This window comes from Mustela putorius, unplaced genomic scaffold (assembly GCF_011764305.1).
Source record: "Mustela putorius furo isolate JIRA1106 unplaced genomic scaffold, ASM1176430v1.1 tig00000873_pilon_pilon_pilon, whole genome shotgun sequence".
Taxonomy (NCBI): Eukaryota; Metazoa; Chordata; class Mammalia; order Carnivora; family Mustelidae; genus Mustela; species Mustela putorius.
Window position 1 is genome coordinate 1,039,639 of NW_025421504.1, and position 16,635 is coordinate 1,056,273.

General features: G+C 63.6%; 3 protein-coding genes across 4 annotated transcripts; 1 reads left to right on the top strand and 2 right to left on the bottom strand.

Annotated features, from left to right (window-relative positions):
- Positions 1–1,076: 1,076 nt before the first annotated feature.
- Positions 1,077–2,270, bottom strand: NPB (neuropeptide B). Its single transcript, XM_045085675.1, has 2 exons — positions 1,789–2,270; positions 1,077–1,658 (listed from the first exon to the last, which is right to left on the bottom strand). Exons 1-2 carry the CDS (start codon positions 2,029–2,031, stop codon positions 1,530–1,532), a joined length of 372 nt encoding a protein of 123 aa, XP_044941610.1. The 5' UTR covers positions 2,032–2,270; the 3' UTR covers positions 1,077–1,529.
- A 2,155-nt stretch (positions 2,271–4,425) lies between these two features.
- Positions 4,426–10,000, bottom strand: ANAPC11 (anaphase promoting complex subunit 11). Of its 2 annotated transcripts, none has more exons than XM_045085676.1 (3): positions 9,862–10,000; positions 9,017–9,136; positions 4,426–4,729 (listed from the first exon to the last, which is right to left on the bottom strand). In XM_045085676.1, the coding sequence occupies exons 2-3, from the start codon at positions 9,123–9,125 to the stop codon at positions 4,584–4,586; spliced, it is 255 nt and encodes an 84-aa protein (XP_044941611.1). In that variant the 5' UTR covers positions 9,126–9,136; positions 9,862–10,000; the 3' UTR covers positions 4,426–4,583. The 2 variants fall into 2 exon arrangements, with proteins under 2 accessions (XP_044941611.1, XP_004748751.1); XM_004748694.3 differs by lacking the exon at positions 9,862–10,000 and adding an exon at positions 9,536–9,692.
- Positions 10,001–10,069: 69 nt separating this feature from the next.
- Positions 10,070–13,872, top strand: ALYREF (Aly/REF export factor). The gene is made up of 6 exons (XM_045085672.1): positions 10,070–10,375; positions 10,764–10,895; positions 12,361–12,508; positions 13,117–13,180; positions 13,259–13,439; positions 13,516–13,872. The coding sequence occupies exons 1-6, from the start codon at positions 10,139–10,141 to the stop codon at positions 13,528–13,530; spliced, it is 777 nt and encodes a 258-aa protein (XP_044941607.1). The 5' UTR covers positions 10,070–10,138; the 3' UTR covers positions 13,531–13,872.
- The last annotated feature ends 2,763 nt before the right edge of the window (positions 13,873–16,635 follow it).

Below are 16,635 nucleotides of genomic sequence, written 5' to 3' on the forward strand. Positions count from 1 at the left end.
GGGAAGCAGGCGGCCTGGCAGCGAGGGACCCCCAGACGCCCCAGGCTGCCTTCCCTAGAGCCTGTAACAGAGGGAGAGCAGCCAGAGCCCAGTGGGTTCTTGGCCCCGAGCCTGTCACGAGGCCAGTGGGAGGCTGGCTCCCCGTGGCCTGGCACAGGGCCACGGATCTGGGAAGGAGTTGGCTCCGGCTCCCTGACCATGTCCCCCCCAAGCATCTTGGGGTCTCCTGCACCCAGATCAGGGCCACTGGGAACAGCCCAGCAGCTGTGGGCTGCCGACCCCGCTCCCCTCTTTGTTTCGGACGGGAAGGGGCGAGAGTTCGGCAGGTTTCGTTCAGAGGTGAGGGCTGCCATGGTGTCTTTTCAGCCCCTCCCCCCGGAAGGGCATCTGTCCTTCAGCTGCGGAGCCGGGTGAGGCCGGGCACCTTGGCCGGGCACCTTGGCCTGGCCCCGTGGAAGCGGAGATGGGAGGGCTAGCGTCCTTCCCTCCTTGGCGGGTGGGTCTGTCCTCTTCCTCCCGACGTAACCAGTCATGAGTCTAACTCCGAGCTGTACAGGCAGTGGGAGGGAAGGGACTGAGCGCTCAGCCACCCCGGCTCCCCGCTGGGCGGCCGCCACCAGTCTCCTCCCTCCCCAAGCTGCGCCAGTGCGGGAGAGGCGCGAGGCCCTCCCTAGACCCGCACCGCCCCTAGGCCCCCAGCTTCAGGGAGGGCGAGACTCAGACTCCTGGAGCCCAGGGCAGCAGGGCCCTGGGAGCGGGGGCACGAGGAGGGAGCCGCTAGTCCTGCACGGACTCGAAGGGGGAGAACACGGGAGCGGCCCCTCTAAGCTGGGGACTGCGGCAGCCAGGGAGCCCACGGGGACACGGGGACACGGGGACACAGTTGGAGGAGGCTCGGGGCCTGGGCTCTGGGAACTCAGTGCCTCTAGAGATGCAGTCATTCAGGCCAGTGGGTGTGTGGGTCCTCCCACAGCCTCTAAGTGGGGCTGTGCGGGCTGTGCCGGGCTTTGTCCTGGAGCAGCAGGTGTGGCTGCCTCCCCCAGCCCCACCCCTCCCTGGCCTAGTCCCTCCTTCAACAGCCCAAATCACTGCCCTGTGCCTAGTACTTTGTGTTTTGGGGGGACACCAAGAAAAGAGGGACTGCAGGAGTTGCGCCTCTTAAAAGGCAGAGCATTGTCCTCAGGAAACCCCAGAACCAAGGCGGGGGTGGGGGGGGCTGTCCTAGGCCAGGGGCCCCCTTGGGTGGGGTGGTGGGCAGCGGCAGTGCTCAGGGCAGACATGGAGCTGCCTCCTGGAGGACACGGGGGAGCGCGGGGGCTGTGTGGACCACGGCGGGAGGTGAGGGGGCTGCCCCCGCCCAGGGCAGACAGTGGCGGCGGAGTGGGGTCTGCGGAGTGGGGTCTGCAGACCGCGGGGCCCGCCCCACCCGCCCCCACTCGGAGTTCAGCTGCGCTTCTCGTTTATTCGGGGAGCGGATGGGCGCGGGGGTGTCTGCGCTGCCGCCGGCCAGGGTCGGGCTGGGTGGAGGCTCAGGCGCTGCGACAGGAGGCCGCGCGCAGCGACAGGAAGACGTCCGCCTGGCACTGGACGGTGGCGCCTCCGTCGGGGAACCGCGCGCAGCTCCGCAGTTTCGGGGACACGTCCTTGACACACGCGGCCTGGGGGCGGGAGGAGGCTGAGGGGCCGCCCCGGCCCGACCCAGCGGCCCCCACGCCGCGACCCCGCGCACCACAGCCCCCCCTTCTGACCTCCGACCGACCCCCCCCAAGCCCCGCCGGCCCCACTCACGAGGCTCCGCAGGCGGGGGCGCGGCTCGGCGACGGCGCTCGCCCGGCCCGGAGGTCCCGCGCTCCCGGGGGGCTCGGAGCGGCGCGCGTGGGGGGACCTGCGGAAGCCGGACAGCAGCCCCGCCGCGCGGCCCACCGAGTAGGAGCCGGGCCCGGCCGCCGGCCTGTACCACGCGAGGCCCGGCGGCGCCAGCAGCAGGCACAGCGCCAGGGCGGCGGCCACCAGCGGCGCGGACCGGGCCATGGGGACGCGGGCGGCGGGCGGACTGCGCGGCTCGGAGCCTCGGCGGCCGCCGCCTTATATTAGCAGCGCGGGGCGCGGGGGCGGGCCCCGCTCAGGCAGCAAGAAGCCGAGCCTCCCGTGCGGGATCCCACGCCCCCATCCTCCCCGCTGCCGCCTGCTCCTTCGCCCTGTCCCGTGGTCCTGCCTGGATGCGGCCTCGGTGCAAGCAGGGACAAGCGGGGCAGCACTGAGCAGCCCCCGGGACGCGAGGGCGCCCTAGCAGTTACCCCTCCCCCCAGAGGTCCTAGAGGCTGCAGAGAGACATCTGTGCCCCGGGGACACTTTCTCCAGCCCTCAAAGGGAACTTCAAAGTCTGGGTGGGCTTGGGGGCCACCTTCTGTGTCACACCCACAGGGGAAACTTCTAATAGGGCCACTACTGGTGGGGTCCTTTAGGAAGAGGTGGGCAACGCGGCCAGGCCTGACCTCTGGAAACCAGACCAAGGGACAGCTGACATGAACCCAGAGACTTCTTCCACCTAGTTCTGCTCTCGGGGTGGGCACCCTCAGAACACCTGTGCTCACCAGGCCATGACTCAGTCCCTAACTCAAGCCATAGCCAAATGGGGAAACAGAGCTGGCAGGAGGGCAAGCAGAGCGCCTCACTGGTTCACGGGGGAAGACCAGGGAGCCGAGCAGGGCCGGCGGTGCGGGCAGTAAGGGGAAGCCCGAGGAGTGTTCGCAACGGCAGGCTGTGAGCCTCTGCGACCTGGGGGGAGAGCTGGCTGACGTGCCGGAGTCGCTGCAGGGTCCCCGAGCTTCCGGGGAGGAGACAGCTGGCTTGAGCAGACCCTGCAAGGACCAGGCTGGAGGCAGGAAACACGGAAGAGTCCGAACGGCGTGTGGGGAACAGCCTACAGGAGGGTCTGCGACCTTAGGCAAATGGACAGTGCATCTGAGAATGAGAGCATCCACCCCAAAGGGCAAGGCCGGAAAGCCTTCGAGGCTGCACTCAGCGTCTGATGCCCCAGGCAGAGTCATGGGTCACAGCAGAAACCCCCCCACCCCGGGCAGGGGAGGTGGGCTGGGGGCACCCCAGGGTGAGGTCTGGAAACTCCGGGACAGTGGAGGCCGGCCATGCTGCCTGGACCCGCCCTCCGCAGCGGCAGCCCACTCCCACAGGGCTGTGAACTCCCAGGGATTCCTTGGATCCTGACACATTGTAGACACAAAGTCTCAAGGATACACAGTAGCTGCCCCAACACCTGTTTGTCTACAGGACTGCTGGGAGCTTCCAGGAGGGCTGAGCCCAGGCCCTGGGGTGGGGGGCGGGGCACCAAGTGCAGGGGCCAGGGGGCTTGCTCAAGCACCTCTTCTTCCCCTAAACAAACTGGACGCGATGTGTCTTCCTTTGGGTGTGTCCTCCCCGGGTCGGATCCTGAGCTCAGGGGCCCGGGCAGCTGGGTTTCTGGACAGAGGGCATGTGACCTCCGGCCTGGAGAAGGGGGATGGTCCCCTGGGCTTCCTTCCCTCTGGGTACAACATGCAGGCATGAAATAGGCTGCCCCAGAGGTGACCAAGCAAGAGGCCAGCCCCCGAGGACACTACCTGGTCTTGCCCCCAGGGCCTGAGGACAAGCAGCATGGGAGCACTCAGCAGCTGGCCACCCACAAGGCACAAGGCAGTGACCCCCAGGGGCGGTTCCCTGAGAGTGGGCCGGAAGGAGCCAGTGCCCAGTGACTCCTTGCAGCTCATGAGGACATGAGGCCTGCAGCAGTCTGTCCAGAAGCAGCCAAGACTTCCAGGGCTGGGACCATGGCCCCCAGGGGCCACCCCTAACCTGGAGCTGTGGACTGACAGAGGTGCCCAAAGGAGCCTCCCATGAGCTGTTCTCCAAGTAGAGGACCTCAGACACCTGGGACACAGATGTCCTTAACATGGCCTACGCCGGGTATGTCACTGCTCAGACGCTCCAGCTGGCCTCGCGCCAAAATAAGGGAGGAGGGACTGCGAGAGACCACCAGCCCCTGCTCAGGGACGGCCTGTCAGTGAAAGGCACAGCAGCTGCCAGCTGTGCCAAGTCAGGATCCCAGACTGGTCTGCGAGGCGGTCCCCAGCTCCGAGCAGGTGAGAGGCCAAATGACAGGCCCCGGGCCTCGGAGCCGCTGGTGTTCCATTTCCCGTTGGTACACACGCACGCCCCAGGGCCTCTGTGGCACCCCCGGGGCCTTTCAAGCCCCCAGAGCCAGCCACTCTCGCCCCTGGCTCTTCTGGCGGATCCTACGCTCCCGCTCCTCCTGGGGATGTGACTCAGAGCCTTGGCGGCATCGCATCGAGATGTTTACTCCTGAGATTTCCTATCAACGCACTGCGAGGTGGCGTCAGGACCAAGAAAACAGGCAACAGAGGCCTCCAGCAAGGTTCAGGTAATTTAATGAGTTTTACTTATTGGATAAAAGTGTCACCATTTGAAGGAAAACAAACGCAGCTCCAGTCGTCAGGCGTGTCGCGGCCCGGAGGGGGCTGATGCCAGAGGAGCGCACAGCCGGCCAGCCCTGGGCAGGGATGGGGGGCTCACTCCTTGAACTTCCACTCCTGACGGCACATGGGGCAGTGCTGCTGCACCTGCTGCGCGTTCAGCCACTTGAGGATACAGTGCATGTGGAAACAGTGCGAGCACTGGCCCCATACCAAGGGGCAGTCGTCGCCCGGCACCTTGCCTGCGGGAGGGGGCGAGAGCACCAGGCCAGTCACACAGGGCAGCCCACGCACCGGGCAGAGATGGGGCGCAGGACCCCTGGGTGTCCGGCACCTGCCCAGCCCCAGCAGCCCAAGGGCGCCCGTGTGCAGGGCCTCTCACGCCTCATGTTTCAGGAAAGACAGAAATCAGGAGCGTGAGCACAGTGTGTGGTGTGCACACACATACACATGCACGCACACGCACACACACACAGGCCCGCAAGCGCAGCCCTCACTCTGTCCTCCCCTGCGAGGGGGGTGGTCAGCTGCAGGGGGGGGGCGGGCCGAGCCCACAGTCCCCGCCTCCCAGGTTCCAGGCCCCTCTACAGGCACACTGGGACACCAAGGTCATAGCCTGAATCTATCTAGGGACACCCCCACCCCCCCGCCGCCACCAAAGAGCCACCCCTCTGAACAGGGAACTATTCCTTCCGACCAGGCGTAGGAGAGCTGGGGCCTTGGGAGATCCTCTCTAGACGGCAGGGACCCAGGAGGCTTCAAGGGAGGGCTGCGGGCGGCCCGAGCCATCAGCAGCCGGGAGTCAGCACGCGGCTACCTTCCGCCTCGCTGTCAGGCCACCTGCTGCTGGCACTCCCCGTGCGTGGAAATGCCACCTCCATGGACGGGTACAGGGGACAGCCACACTGCTGTGATCAGAAGAAAAAGGGGTCTCTGATCTCCTCTGATTTCTGAGAAGCAAGAAAATCCCATCAAACAGCCAGTGCCACCAGAGCACAACGGCCCCCTCAGGCTGTGTGTCAGGGTCCCCGTGGGCACTGACGCACTATGGCTTGCAGCCTCTACCCTTGCTGGGGTGCCATCCCCCCCCCATCGTTGCCCTGGGGGTCCTCTACACCTTTGGAACACTAGCTGGACCAGATGTCACTGATGCACAAACACAAGGGCCAAGACAGACAAGCCAGGGCTGGGACCGACAGCCTGTCCCTGCGGCAGCTCTGTCTACACACGTCCTAGACTAGACCATGCTGGGAGCTCCTCGCAGAACAGAGTCTGCCTCTGGACTTCTGTGACCACCATCCCTCCTCGACACCGAACACAGGACGCTCGGTCCCATGAAATAATACCACAGCCAACGCAGCGGCCCCACTTGGCCCATCCCTCGCCAACAGAGGGGCTGGGAACCTGGCGGTGCTCTCGGCCACCCTCGCCGCACTCGGCCACCCCGTCACCCCTCTTCTGGACAAGAGGCCTGAGCACATGGTGCATTGAGGTGCCTGCCACTTCCGGAGGGCAGGAGCGCAGCCCCGTGGTTCAGACGGGCACCAGGTCAGCAGCCAATGTGGGCTCTTCAGTGTCCTTCCCCGTCTACCGAGCGTGCGCGGCTCCCTGACCCCGAGCAGCCCCTGCCCCACATGCCTGCACCCCACCAAGTCAGGACGGCCGCCGCTGTACGTTCTTATCCACGTGTTTGGGGCGGTGTTTTTCAATCTTCTAAAAAAAAATCCTTTTTATGACAAAACATCGTTGCCTTCCTGAGACTTTGATGACCTAACGACTAGAAAATTATACGCTGGGGCAAATACAGAATTACTGTACTCGCTCCGTTCCCCCGCCCGTCGGGGGGCCGGGGGGAGGACCCTGTGCCAGGAGTGCCCACTCGGTGCGATGGCTGACATGACACCCCCCAGGCCCAGGGCCTTCCTGGGTCCAGGAGAACTCAGCTTGGAATCAGAGTCCCCTGCAAAGGCAGGATACTCTGGCAGGGGATGCCCTGGGGGCCCGCTGATGGGGGAGTACCCAGGCCACACGGCCATCGGCCATCAGAGGCAGGAGCCGCTTCCAGTAACGTCACCAGCAGACAGCCTGCCTGAGGCATGCGGAGCACAGAACAGTGACGGTGACTCACCCAAGTGCTTGCTCCGGTCTGGACGCAAATCCTTTGTCATAAAAACATGTCTCAAGAAGACTTTTACTCCCAAAGCCCTCTGGGGCTGGGGGCAGGTTATCACAGCGCCCGTCACCCCAGGTTTCTCACAAGCGCACAGCTGTAGCAAGAGAACCCCAGCGTCCCTTCATCCGCACAGGCAGGACCTAGGCTTGACACTTTGTACAGGACGACTGGCTCTCAAACTTGACCTCCGGTCAGAAGATCGTGCCCTAAATACCCCCCCCCACAAAACCAAAGCCCACCGTCAAACGCAGACGCCAGCCACAAGCCCTGCCGCCACGGCAATAGCTGGGCTCCGCACCCCTGCGTTTCTGCCGGCCGCTCTCTCCCCCACAACCAGTCGAGGGCGGTACCCTCCAGGACTTCTTTCCAGAAGACTGGAGTCTGCCGCTTAGGAAGCTGCAGGTCTGTGCCCCCCCCAAGACTCCCATGGCCTTTGCTGTGTCACTAGCGACGCATTTAAGAGTGATCTGAAGTAGGGGCGCCTGGGTGGCTCAGTGAGTTAACGCCTCTGCCTTCGGCTCTGGTCATGATCTCAGAGTCCTGGGATTGAGCCCCGCATCAGGCTCTGTGCTCAGCAGGGAGCCTGCTTCCTCCTCTCTCTCTGCCTGCCTCTCTGCCTGCTTGTGATCTCTGTCTGTCCAATAAATAAATAAAACCTTAAAAAAAAATCCAATGACCTGAATTTCACTGTAAGAAGTAAAGCACTATTGGGACACTTGGGTGGCTCAGTTGGTTAAGCAGCTGCCTTCGGCTCAGGTCATGATCCCAGCGTCCTGGGATCGAGTCCCACATCAGGCTCCTTGCTCCATGGGGAGTCTGCTTCTCCCTCTGACTCTGCCTGCCTCTCTGCCTGCCTGTGCTTGCTCTCGCTCTCCCTCTGAAAAATAAATAAATAAAATCTTTAAAAAAAAAAAAAAAAAAAAAAGAAGTAAAGCACTATTATTCTGGCCACTCACCTCACCCCACACAAAAGGCCTGGTCATTCATGGGACAGGGACCCTTTAGTACTTCAATGTCCTGTTTTCCTCTTGGGACTGCCCTTGGCCCCTAAGGGTCAACTTGCTTCTGTTTAAGTTCACTTGGGTTTGGCTAAAACCAAAATACACTGGTGCAAAAACTGGTTATTGACTTAAAAATATATTCAAAGCGTTTCTACTTCACAGAACATAACGTGAACAAAAATGAATCAAAAACCAGCACAAAGGGCGCCTGGGTGGCTCAGTGGGTTAAGCTGCTGCCTTCAGCTCAGGTCATGATCTCAGAGTCCTGGGATCGAGTCCCGCATCGGGCTCTCTGCTTAGTGGGGAGCCTGCTTCCTACTCTCTCTGTCTGCCTCTCTGCCTACTTGTGATCTCTCTGTCAAATAAATAAATAAAATCTTTAAAAACAAAACAAAACAAGGGGCGCCTGGGTGGCTCAGTGGGTTAAGCCGCTGCCTTCGGCTCAGGTCATGATCTCAGAGTCCTGGGATCGAGTCCCGCATCGGGCTCTCTGCTTGGCAGAGAGCCTGCTTCCCTCTCTCTCTCTCTCTCTCTGGCTGCCTCTCCGTCTACTTGTGATTTCTCTCTGTCAAATTAATAAATAAAATCTTTAAAAACAAAACAAAACAAAACAAAAAAAACAAACCAGCACAAAAATGAAATCCGATAAAACCTGGTGGGAGGCACTCCGTGAAACAAGACAACTTCGCTAAAAAGTCAGACGTCTTGAAAAAACTGAGTGGGGGTGGAAGGGCCTGTTCTATGCTAACACTGAACACCCAGGGCAGAGCGGAGCAAGCAACTGTGGATCCTGCTTACACCACACAGTGAAGGGACACCTACGGACACCTGGGCAGGTCCCAGCAAGGACTAGGAATAGGGGAGACCCTAAGGACTCATCATCACGTCCTGTCCGATGGGACGGGACAGCCTGTAACAAGCTGGAGTTCCGTTTAGAGACTCGGCGGACGTGGCACCAGGCGTCCGAGTTATCCTCGCCGAGCCGCGGAGCAGCGGTGGAAAGGTCCCTTACACACCGTGATCCTCTGCGCTGGGCGAGGGAGCGGAGCCCCTACAACCTTCCGGGTTTTGTTTGCTTGAGAATCTTGAGACACGGAGTTCTAACATGTCTTTCTCCCCCTCAGACTTCACAGCCGAGTCTCACCACGCTACAAGGCGACACCACTTTTTCTTACAAAACTTCTGACGGGCCCTTTCTACAAACAGGGGCCCAAACCACCTGGCTCTCTTCTGTCCACTTTTCTTGAGGAAAGGGGCACCAAAACCCAGCCACTCCGTGCAGGTATTTCTGGCGAGAGGTCATGGCCAGGCCAGCAGGCAAAGCTCAAGAGGGAGGGAATTCAGGGGACACTCACAGTCCGGGCAGCAGCCATTAAAGGCCATCCGGCAGATGCCACAGTTCTCGTCGTTGGCCACCCAGAGCCAAGTGGCCACGCCGTTCCAGCACTTAATCTTCACCTTCATGGCCGCGGAGCCTACAGGCAGAGGGAGAGAGATCACCGGCACCTCAGTCTGCACCGCTACAGCATGTAGGTACCGAAGCGGCGCTCCTCTGAGCCGAGGGTCACCCAACCCCACGGTCAGCACGGGGCTGGACCGGCGGCCAGAGCCCTGAGAAACCCAGACCGACCGGCGCACATTGGTCCGCAAGGCCGGCGGGGCCAGGGCCCGGGCGCCCCCGGGAGGGCGAGCCAGGCTCCCCCACCCGCAGGGATGTCTACACGCTCCGCACGGGCTGCCCGGCGTCCTCGAAGCGCAGCGCGGGCTCCCACCCGTGCCTGCAGAGAGGGGCCGCACCGGGCTTTTCGGAGGGCTGCGGCCGGCCCGGGCGGCCCAGGAGAGCCCGGCCCAGCTGGCCACGCGGGGGCACCCACCCAGCCCGCTCGGCCTGCGGCCCTGCTCAGCAAGGACTTCGGTCGGGAGCCGCCGCCGCCGCCGCCAGACCAGAGCGCGGAAGAGGGGCTGCAGGGCGGGACCGGGGCGCGGGGAGCGCGCGAAGCGCGAGGAGCGAGGGCGAGGGCGCGGGGCGCGGGGCGCGGGGAGACGCGGCGGGGCGGGGCGGGGCGGGGCGCGCGCTCCGTCCGGGGAGAGGGTGGGGCGCGGGGCAGACGCGCGGGGTCCAGGCACGCGCGGGCAGCGGGGGGAGGGGCGGCGCGCCAGTCCCGCCCCAACGGCCGCGCTCCGCCCCGCGCTCTCGCACCTCCGCCGGCCTGACCGCGCGCTGCCCCGCCCGCCTTCCGTTGGCAGCGCCCGCGCGGGAAGGTATAAAAACGACCGCGGCCACTGCCCGGCACCTTCCGGAGCGCCCGCCCAGCTCGCTCCCTAGCGCGCACGCGCCGCCCCGCCCCCGCCGTGCACTCACAGCCAATCCCCGGCCTCTCCGAGGCCTCGGCACCGGAAGACGCCGCGCGGCCCCGGAAGTGACGCGCCGGCGTGCTGACGCGCGGGCTCGAGCCAAGGCCGATTCCGCGCCCGCCATGGCCGACAAAATGGACATGTCTCTGGACGACATCATTAAGCTGAACCGGAGCCAGCGAGGTGGCCGCGGCGGAGGCCGGGGCCGCGGCCGGGCCGGCTCCCAGGGCGGCCGTGGCGGCGGGGCGCAGGCCGCCGCGCGAGTGAACCGAGGCGGCGGGCCCATCCGGAACCGGCCGGCCCTCGCCCGCGGCGCGGCGGGCGGCGGCGGCAGGAACCGGCCGGCGCCCTACAGCAGGGTGAGTGCGGCGGCGGCGGCGGCGGCCGGCGGCGGGGAGCGGGCCGGCCGGGCGGCGCGCGGCGGGGAGCGCGGCGGGGCGCGGGCCGGTGGGCGCGGGCGCCGGCGGGCGCGGAGGTCGCGCGGGCCCGGGCCCGGGAGGCGGAGACCCTCGGCCTTTGTCTCGGCCGGGCGCCGGGCCTCGTGGCGGCGGCGGCCGCGCGGACGGCGGGAAGTCGGCCGCAGGGAGCCGCGGCGCGCGGGAGCGTGGGGGCCCGGCGGGCCGGCCGCGGCGTGGGCGGGAAGGGCGAGCTGCGGGCCTCCGCGCGGACCGGGCGCCGCTGCCCGGGAGCGCGGGAGCCCCGGGCCGACGCTCACGGCCGGGGTCGGCTCTCGCGTCTCTCCTCCAGCCGAAGCAGCTTCCGGACAAGTGGCAGCACGACCTGTTCGACAGCGGCTTCGGGGGCGGCGCGGGCGTCGAGACGGGGGGGAAACTGCTGGTGTCCAACCTGGATTTCGGAGTGTCCGACGCTGACATTCAGGTGAGGGCGCGAGTGTCGCGCCGAGCAGTTGCCCTCGCCGACTTGGTCCCGGTTGGGATGTGCCCGGCTGAGGGCCGAGGGCCCCCCGGGCGGCAGGGCTAGCCCCCGGCCCCTCTACGGGGTGCAGGAGTGCGGAGCAGAGGCCGGGCCGCAGGTGCCAGGCCGGCCGGCAGCTCAGCGTGCGGGGAGGCCGGCCCCAGCTGACCGTGGGGAGCGGCTGCCCTGCCGATGCGCCTGCGCCCGAAGACGCTCTGCCCGAGCGGTCAGTTCCCCGCGGGGGAGACCGGCCTGGGGTGCGCCTTCCCTGGGTCGCGGCCGCACTTAGGGTGTCCGTTTGGTTTATTCGCTCCTGGTTCTAAGGTCGTTGGGAGGAGAAGGATCTTCTTCCGTGGCAGTCAGTGTGCAGAGCGCAGAAGGGGGCTCGGTGTGCCTCGAGCCCCAGCTCCGGGTCTCACGGGACTTGGGCCTTGGTCCTCCCCTGGTCTTTTGAGCACCATGATTCTCAAACCCAGCTTTGTTTGAAGCTTTTTTTTTCTTTGTTTTCTTTTTTGTTGTTTTGTTTTGTTTTCTGTTTTTGGGGGCATTTTTTATTTTTGTTCTTTGGGTTTTTTGTTTGAATTTCAAAGGCATGTAGATTTTAAAGGCATATTTACTTGTTTTCTGATTAAGTAAAGACATCTTGGGGATCAGTCCCAGAGATGGCTGGGTCAGGGTGCTGGGCCTTCCTGGGTTCAGTTCCCCGGAGCCCCGCTGCTTGTTTGACTGCCGTGGGAGGACAGAGCAAGGCCGGTGAGCACTCACGGTGTCTCAACACTTTTTTTAAGGTGGTTTCTGGCATCCACTGGAAACCGCTTTTGGTGAACTCCACTTCCCGCTGTGTGCCTGCGGCCGGAGTAGCCCCACACTCTGGGTTCCCTCTCCAACTCCCAGCCTGCCTGAGGTCAGGGCAGTTTCCATGGCAGCGCTTGACTTCAGCCTTTGCGGCAGGCTTGAGTAGGAGGAGAGGGAAAGGTGAGCCAGAATCCGCCCTGGGGGAGGGGCTGGGTCAGGGCTCCCGAATCAACGGGCCCTGTGAGCTGGTCCACATGTCCACATGTCGGATAGCATCCCTTGCTCTGTGATCTTGGCCTTTGCTGTTTCTTGGCACAGTCCTTGGGTGTGTTGTCAGTTTTCCTCTGTTGAAGAAGATAGCAACTTAATCTTGTTCCCTTCACTGGTGGGCTCTGTGGTCCTTTACCTGCATCCTGGGACAGATGTAAGGTCCCCAGCTGGCAGGAGCCCTCAGGCCCAGCTGCTCCGGGAAGTTGCTGTCCCGGCTGCCCCTCCCTTCCCCTACCACTGCCCTGCCCCCCCACGTGTCTGCCGCCCAGGGAAACGACCCCAGAGCAGCTCACATGCCCGGGGAGTGCCCTGGGCCACCCAAAGGGAAGCCACTTGGCTGACAGCTGCTTTTCCCGGCCTCCAGGAGCTCTTCGCTGAATTCGGGACCCTGAAGAAGGCGGCTGTGCACTATGACCGCTCCGGGCGCAGTTTAGGAACCGCCGACGTGCACTTTGAACGGAAGGCAGACGCCCTGAAAGCTATGAAGCAATACAACGGGGTCCCCCTGGATGGTGCGTCTGCGGTTGGACCCAGGATGATGGCGGGGCTGCGTCTCGTTTGTGCGGTCTGGGGCTGGCAGCTGTCCGTGCAGGAGTATGCCTTCCCCCTGTGGCCGAGGACACTTTGCATTCGCCCCTTTGTCTCTCTCTTCCATCCTGCCACCTCTCATGCTGCCCCACACATCGGGACCAACCTCTTGTGAACCCCCATCCAGCGAGCTACATCCCTCCCCTCCTCAGCTCCTTCCGGAAGACTCACTTCTGTGAAGCCTTCTCAGAACCGCCATAGTACAGCTCTGAGTGCGGGGCTGTAGTCGTAAAGACAAAGGTACCGGTTCTTCTTCCGTCAGGCCACCCACACCTTTCCACCCAGAGCGCCCTGGACGCCTGACCAGACCCTCACGTCACCTGGACTGAGAAGGAGCGAGGCGGCGGGTTTGGTGGGGTTGTCCCCAGCAGCACCTCGTTCTCCCGCCAGGCTCGCTCGGCCTCTCCCCTTGTCCGGAGCACCGGAGACACACAGAGCCCCTTGCCGGTGCTTGCGTGGAGACCAGGCTGTGGCGCCGTCGGTGCGTCTCAGGGCCCTCTAACCGGGACGCCTCTTGTATTCTCTGCCGCAGGCCGCCCCATGAACATCCAGCTCGTCACGTCACAGATCGACACGCAGCGGAGACCCACACAGAGGTGAGCGCCGGGGCCGGGGCGCCGCGTGGGCCCGCAGGCCTTTCCACGTCCGGAGAGTGACTCCCTCTTCCTCGCTAGCGTGAACAGAGGCGGGATGACCAGAAACCGCGGCTCCGGGGGTTTTGGTGGCGGCGGCGGCGGCACCCGGAGAGGCACCCGCGGAGGAAGCCGGGGCAGGGGCAGAGGCACTGGCCGGAGTTCAAAGCAGCAGCTTTCTGCAGAGGAGCTGGACGCCCAGCTGGACGCTTATAACGCGAGAGTAAGTCCCGGGCCGGGCTGGGGGGTGCGGGGGGCACGGGCCGGCCGCTGAGCGAGCACTTGCGTGTGTCTTGCAGATGGACACCAGCTAAAGCGCGGCAGATCCTGGCGTGGAGCAGGACCCAGACGTCTCCTCTGTGCCCCCGGCTGGGAGGGGCGCTGGACTGGGGCTGTGCGGCCAATGACGGATTTGTTTCTTTTATGTTTTAAGATAGGATTTAAAAACTCGTGTAAAGGTTTTTTTTTTTCTTTCCTTTTTTGTTTTGTTTTGGGTTTTTCTGGTTTTTTTGTTTTCTTTTTTCTTTTTTTTTTTAATCTGAAACAGCCGTGTTTTGTACTGAGTTATTTTTGGGATAAATGTTACCTGTTGGCATTGTGGGAAGGTGGTGTTTTCACCTTTGCCATAATAAAGCAGAGATGCGTGTGGAACTGGAGCGGTGCCTCGTCCGCGTCGCAGTCCTTCCCTGGGCCTGGCCGAACGTGCGTGGAGCGGTCCCGTCCGGCGCCGGCAGCCGTGCTCTCTGCTCGGCCCGCCCTAGCCCCGTCCTCTCCCATAGGGTGGGCGGGAGGACGTGGCAGGAGCCACCACCACCGCCTGCAGTGTGTGACGTGAGGGGGCCCGGGGACGCCGTGTTGTGGCCAGGCTGTCCCTCTCCTCCTGGAATTCTGCTTGTCAGAAGCATGGATCAGCAGTTCTGACTTCGCAACATAAGCCTTTCCTGTTAGTCTCTCCCATGGAAGCAGGAGCCAGCCAGAAAGTGTGCCCTTAATTGTGTCCTGGGTGAAACGCTCGGGGGAGCTGTGGCAGAGGCGCGTCTGAGCACACAGCTCTGGAAGGGAGGGCCGGCAGCTGCCCCACCTGGACCCCCTCTGGGACAGAAGAGGGCAGGCCGGCCATGTCACTTGGCCACTTGCCTCTGCTTCCGTGCTCAGACATGCTGCTCGGGAGAGGCTGAGATCCCCGCCCTGGGAGGGTGGGTCAGGAGACCACCCTGTGGTCCTCAGGGTTTCTCTCCCTCTCTGGAGCTGGTGCCCAGGGCGCAGTTGTGCCTGGAAGCCAGTGAGACCTAAGGGCCCCTGCTCTGCGGCCCCCCGAGCACAGTTGCGGGTGCAGCAGGCGGTTGGAGGGCAGTGGCCTCCACAGAGAAGAGAGCCCCGGGAAGGCCGGGGGCTGCGGAGAGCAGAGCTGCGTGGCAGGGAGGGCTGGTGTGGCCGGATAAGGACCCGCCAGGCTGTGCCCTGTGGCTCCGGGGTCAACTCGCACGTTGGCCGTGGTGCCTTTACCGGCGCCGTTGCTACGCAGCCGGCAGCTGCCACTTGAACGGCCCGCTGACACCAGGCACTGCACGGAAGCGTGACCGGCACGCTCCAGCTCAGCCCTGGAGGAGCCCAGTGTCCCAGGGAGGGATTGGCACTCGCCTGGCCTTGGTGGCTGCGGCCACAAGGGCAGGATAGGTCGAGGTCATGTGACCCCGGCACAGAGGGGGCCCTGGGAGGCGGTGTCCGCGGAGCAGCCTCGTGCTGGATAGGGAGATGGCTGCGGGAGAGGTGGTGGCTACTTGAAGAGCACCCCTGCTGGAGGGGGAAGGTAGGCCTGGGCCAGAGGCCACAGGTGCTGCTGCTGCTGGCCGCCGGGATGGGGAGGTGTGGGGGTGGCTCAGAGGCACTGGAGCCGTGGCTGAAGGTGCCACGTATGGTGAGAAAGGCCCAAGAGAAAAGTGGGGGAAGGGGCGGCGCTCAGGGTGGGATCTAGGAGTCAGGCAGAGACACCGGGACGCCAACCGACGTCCCACGAGTGTTGAGCACTGGACGTTGCCAGTTTAGCAGCCGGTGATAGGCAGACACTGGCAAAGCAGTGGTCAGTGGCATGACCCAGGAAAGTGACAGGAGAAACTGAAGGGGGTGACATTGCAGGAGCTGGGGAGACCATGGGGTAGAGAGGGGTGACTGAATAAGAAGACCCTGAAATTTAGCGAGTCCGAGGGGGCGGGTGCTGCGTGCGTCCTACAGGTGGGGAGCAGCCTCGATGGCTTTGAGCCTTGACTCCTTCATTTGTGGGGCAGAAAACCTCATCTTACTTCTTTTTAAGATTTTACTTATTTGACAGACCACAAGAGAAGGAACACAAGCAGGGGGAGTGGCCGAGGGAGAGACAGGCTGCCCGCTAAGCAGGGAGCCCGGTGCGGGTTCCATCCCAGGACCTGGGGAGTACGACATGAGCCGAAGGCAGACACCCAACCAGTGAGCCCCCCAGGCGCCCCAGGAAACCTCGTTCTACTTCCAAGTAGAACCGTGTGTACGCAGGGACGCTCCTGAGAAGGAAGGGGGTCTGCTGTGTGCAGAGACGGCGGCCGTGATCCAAGGCAAGCTGGGCACCTGGTCACCGAAAGAACAGTGCCAGGTGACCCTGCAACGGCCAGCACTCTTCATCCCCCAAGATTCCAGTTAAATGAGTGAAAGAGGAAATAAAACTTGGGGGTTTTACATGTTTTTCTCCCACACATTTTTTGCTCAGACACTGAACTGCCGTTGGCCAGTGCCCCTCAGAGCCACCCGGCTGGACTGGCTGCCCCTTAGCCCGAATGTGGATGCTAACCGGCCTTCTTCATGGCCGGCGGTCCACACAGAAGCTCAGTGCTGGGCCCAGAAATGGGTATGGGATCTGCCTGGCCTGTCTGAGTTGCTCTGCGCGTTGAGCAGGAAGCCGGCCCCGGGGAGGAAGAGCGGACTGGCTGCAGGACTCCGAGCCCCCGGGCCGGACCTGTCATCAGATGGCCCGTGCAGTGGGGAGCCGGCCAGCTGCCGGCGTGTCCTTGGCTCTTCGTTAGTTGAGCGAAGATGTGTGTTACCGAGCATTCTGGAACAAGCGGCAGGCCTCTCTGCTTGCGGACTGCAGGAATCGCGTCAGCCAGAGTCGGCGATGAGCAGCGGCGGCCCTTCCCCGACATCTGGGCCCTCTCACCTCTGTCTGTCCGCACGTGTCTGCGGAGTGAGGAGTTTGGTTCTTCAGGGAGCTGCGAGCCTGACACGGGAAACAAAAGTGAGAAATCGTGATACAGTCTCACACCTACGACAGAAGTTAACTGTGGGAACGCAGACTTGGCGCCACTCTCCAGTCGGGGCTGCAGAAATCGAGAAACCGCCGTGGAGGGCCTGGGCCTCCCTCGCCGTCAGGCTTTCCGTGCAGATCTCATTCA

Excerpts from the sequence above, each read along its gene's own strand:
- ANAPC11 (XM_045085676.1), bottom strand. The coding sequence starts at position 9,125 with ATGAAGGTGAAGATTAAGTGCTGGAACGGCGTGGCCACTTGGCTCTGG. Across the intron at positions 4,730-9,016 it reads TAATGGCTGCTGCCCGGACT|GCAAGGTGCCGGGCGACGAC; the intron begins GTGAGTGTCCCC and ends CCCCTCCCGCAG.
- ALYREF (XM_045085672.1), top strand. The coding sequence starts at position 10,139 with ATGGCCGACAAAATGGACATGTCTCTGGACGACATCATTAAGCTGAAC. Across the intron at positions 10,376-10,763 it reads GGCCGGCGCCCTACAGCAGG|CCGAAGCAGCTTCCGGACAA; the intron begins GTGAGTGCGGCG and ends TCTCTCCTCCAG. Across the intron at positions 13,181-13,258 it reads CAGCGGAGACCCACACAGAG|CGTGAACAGAGGCGGGATGA; the intron begins GTGAGCGCCGGG and ends CTTCCTCGCTAG.
- NPB (XM_045085675.1), bottom strand. The coding sequence starts at position 2,031 with ATGGCCCGGTCCGCGCCGCTGGTGGCCGCCGCCCTGGCGCTGTGCCTG. Across the intron at positions 1,659-1,788 it reads GCCCCCGCCTGCGGAGCCTC|GCCGCGTGTGTCAAGGACGT; the intron begins GTGAGTGGGGCC and ends TCCCGCCCCCAG.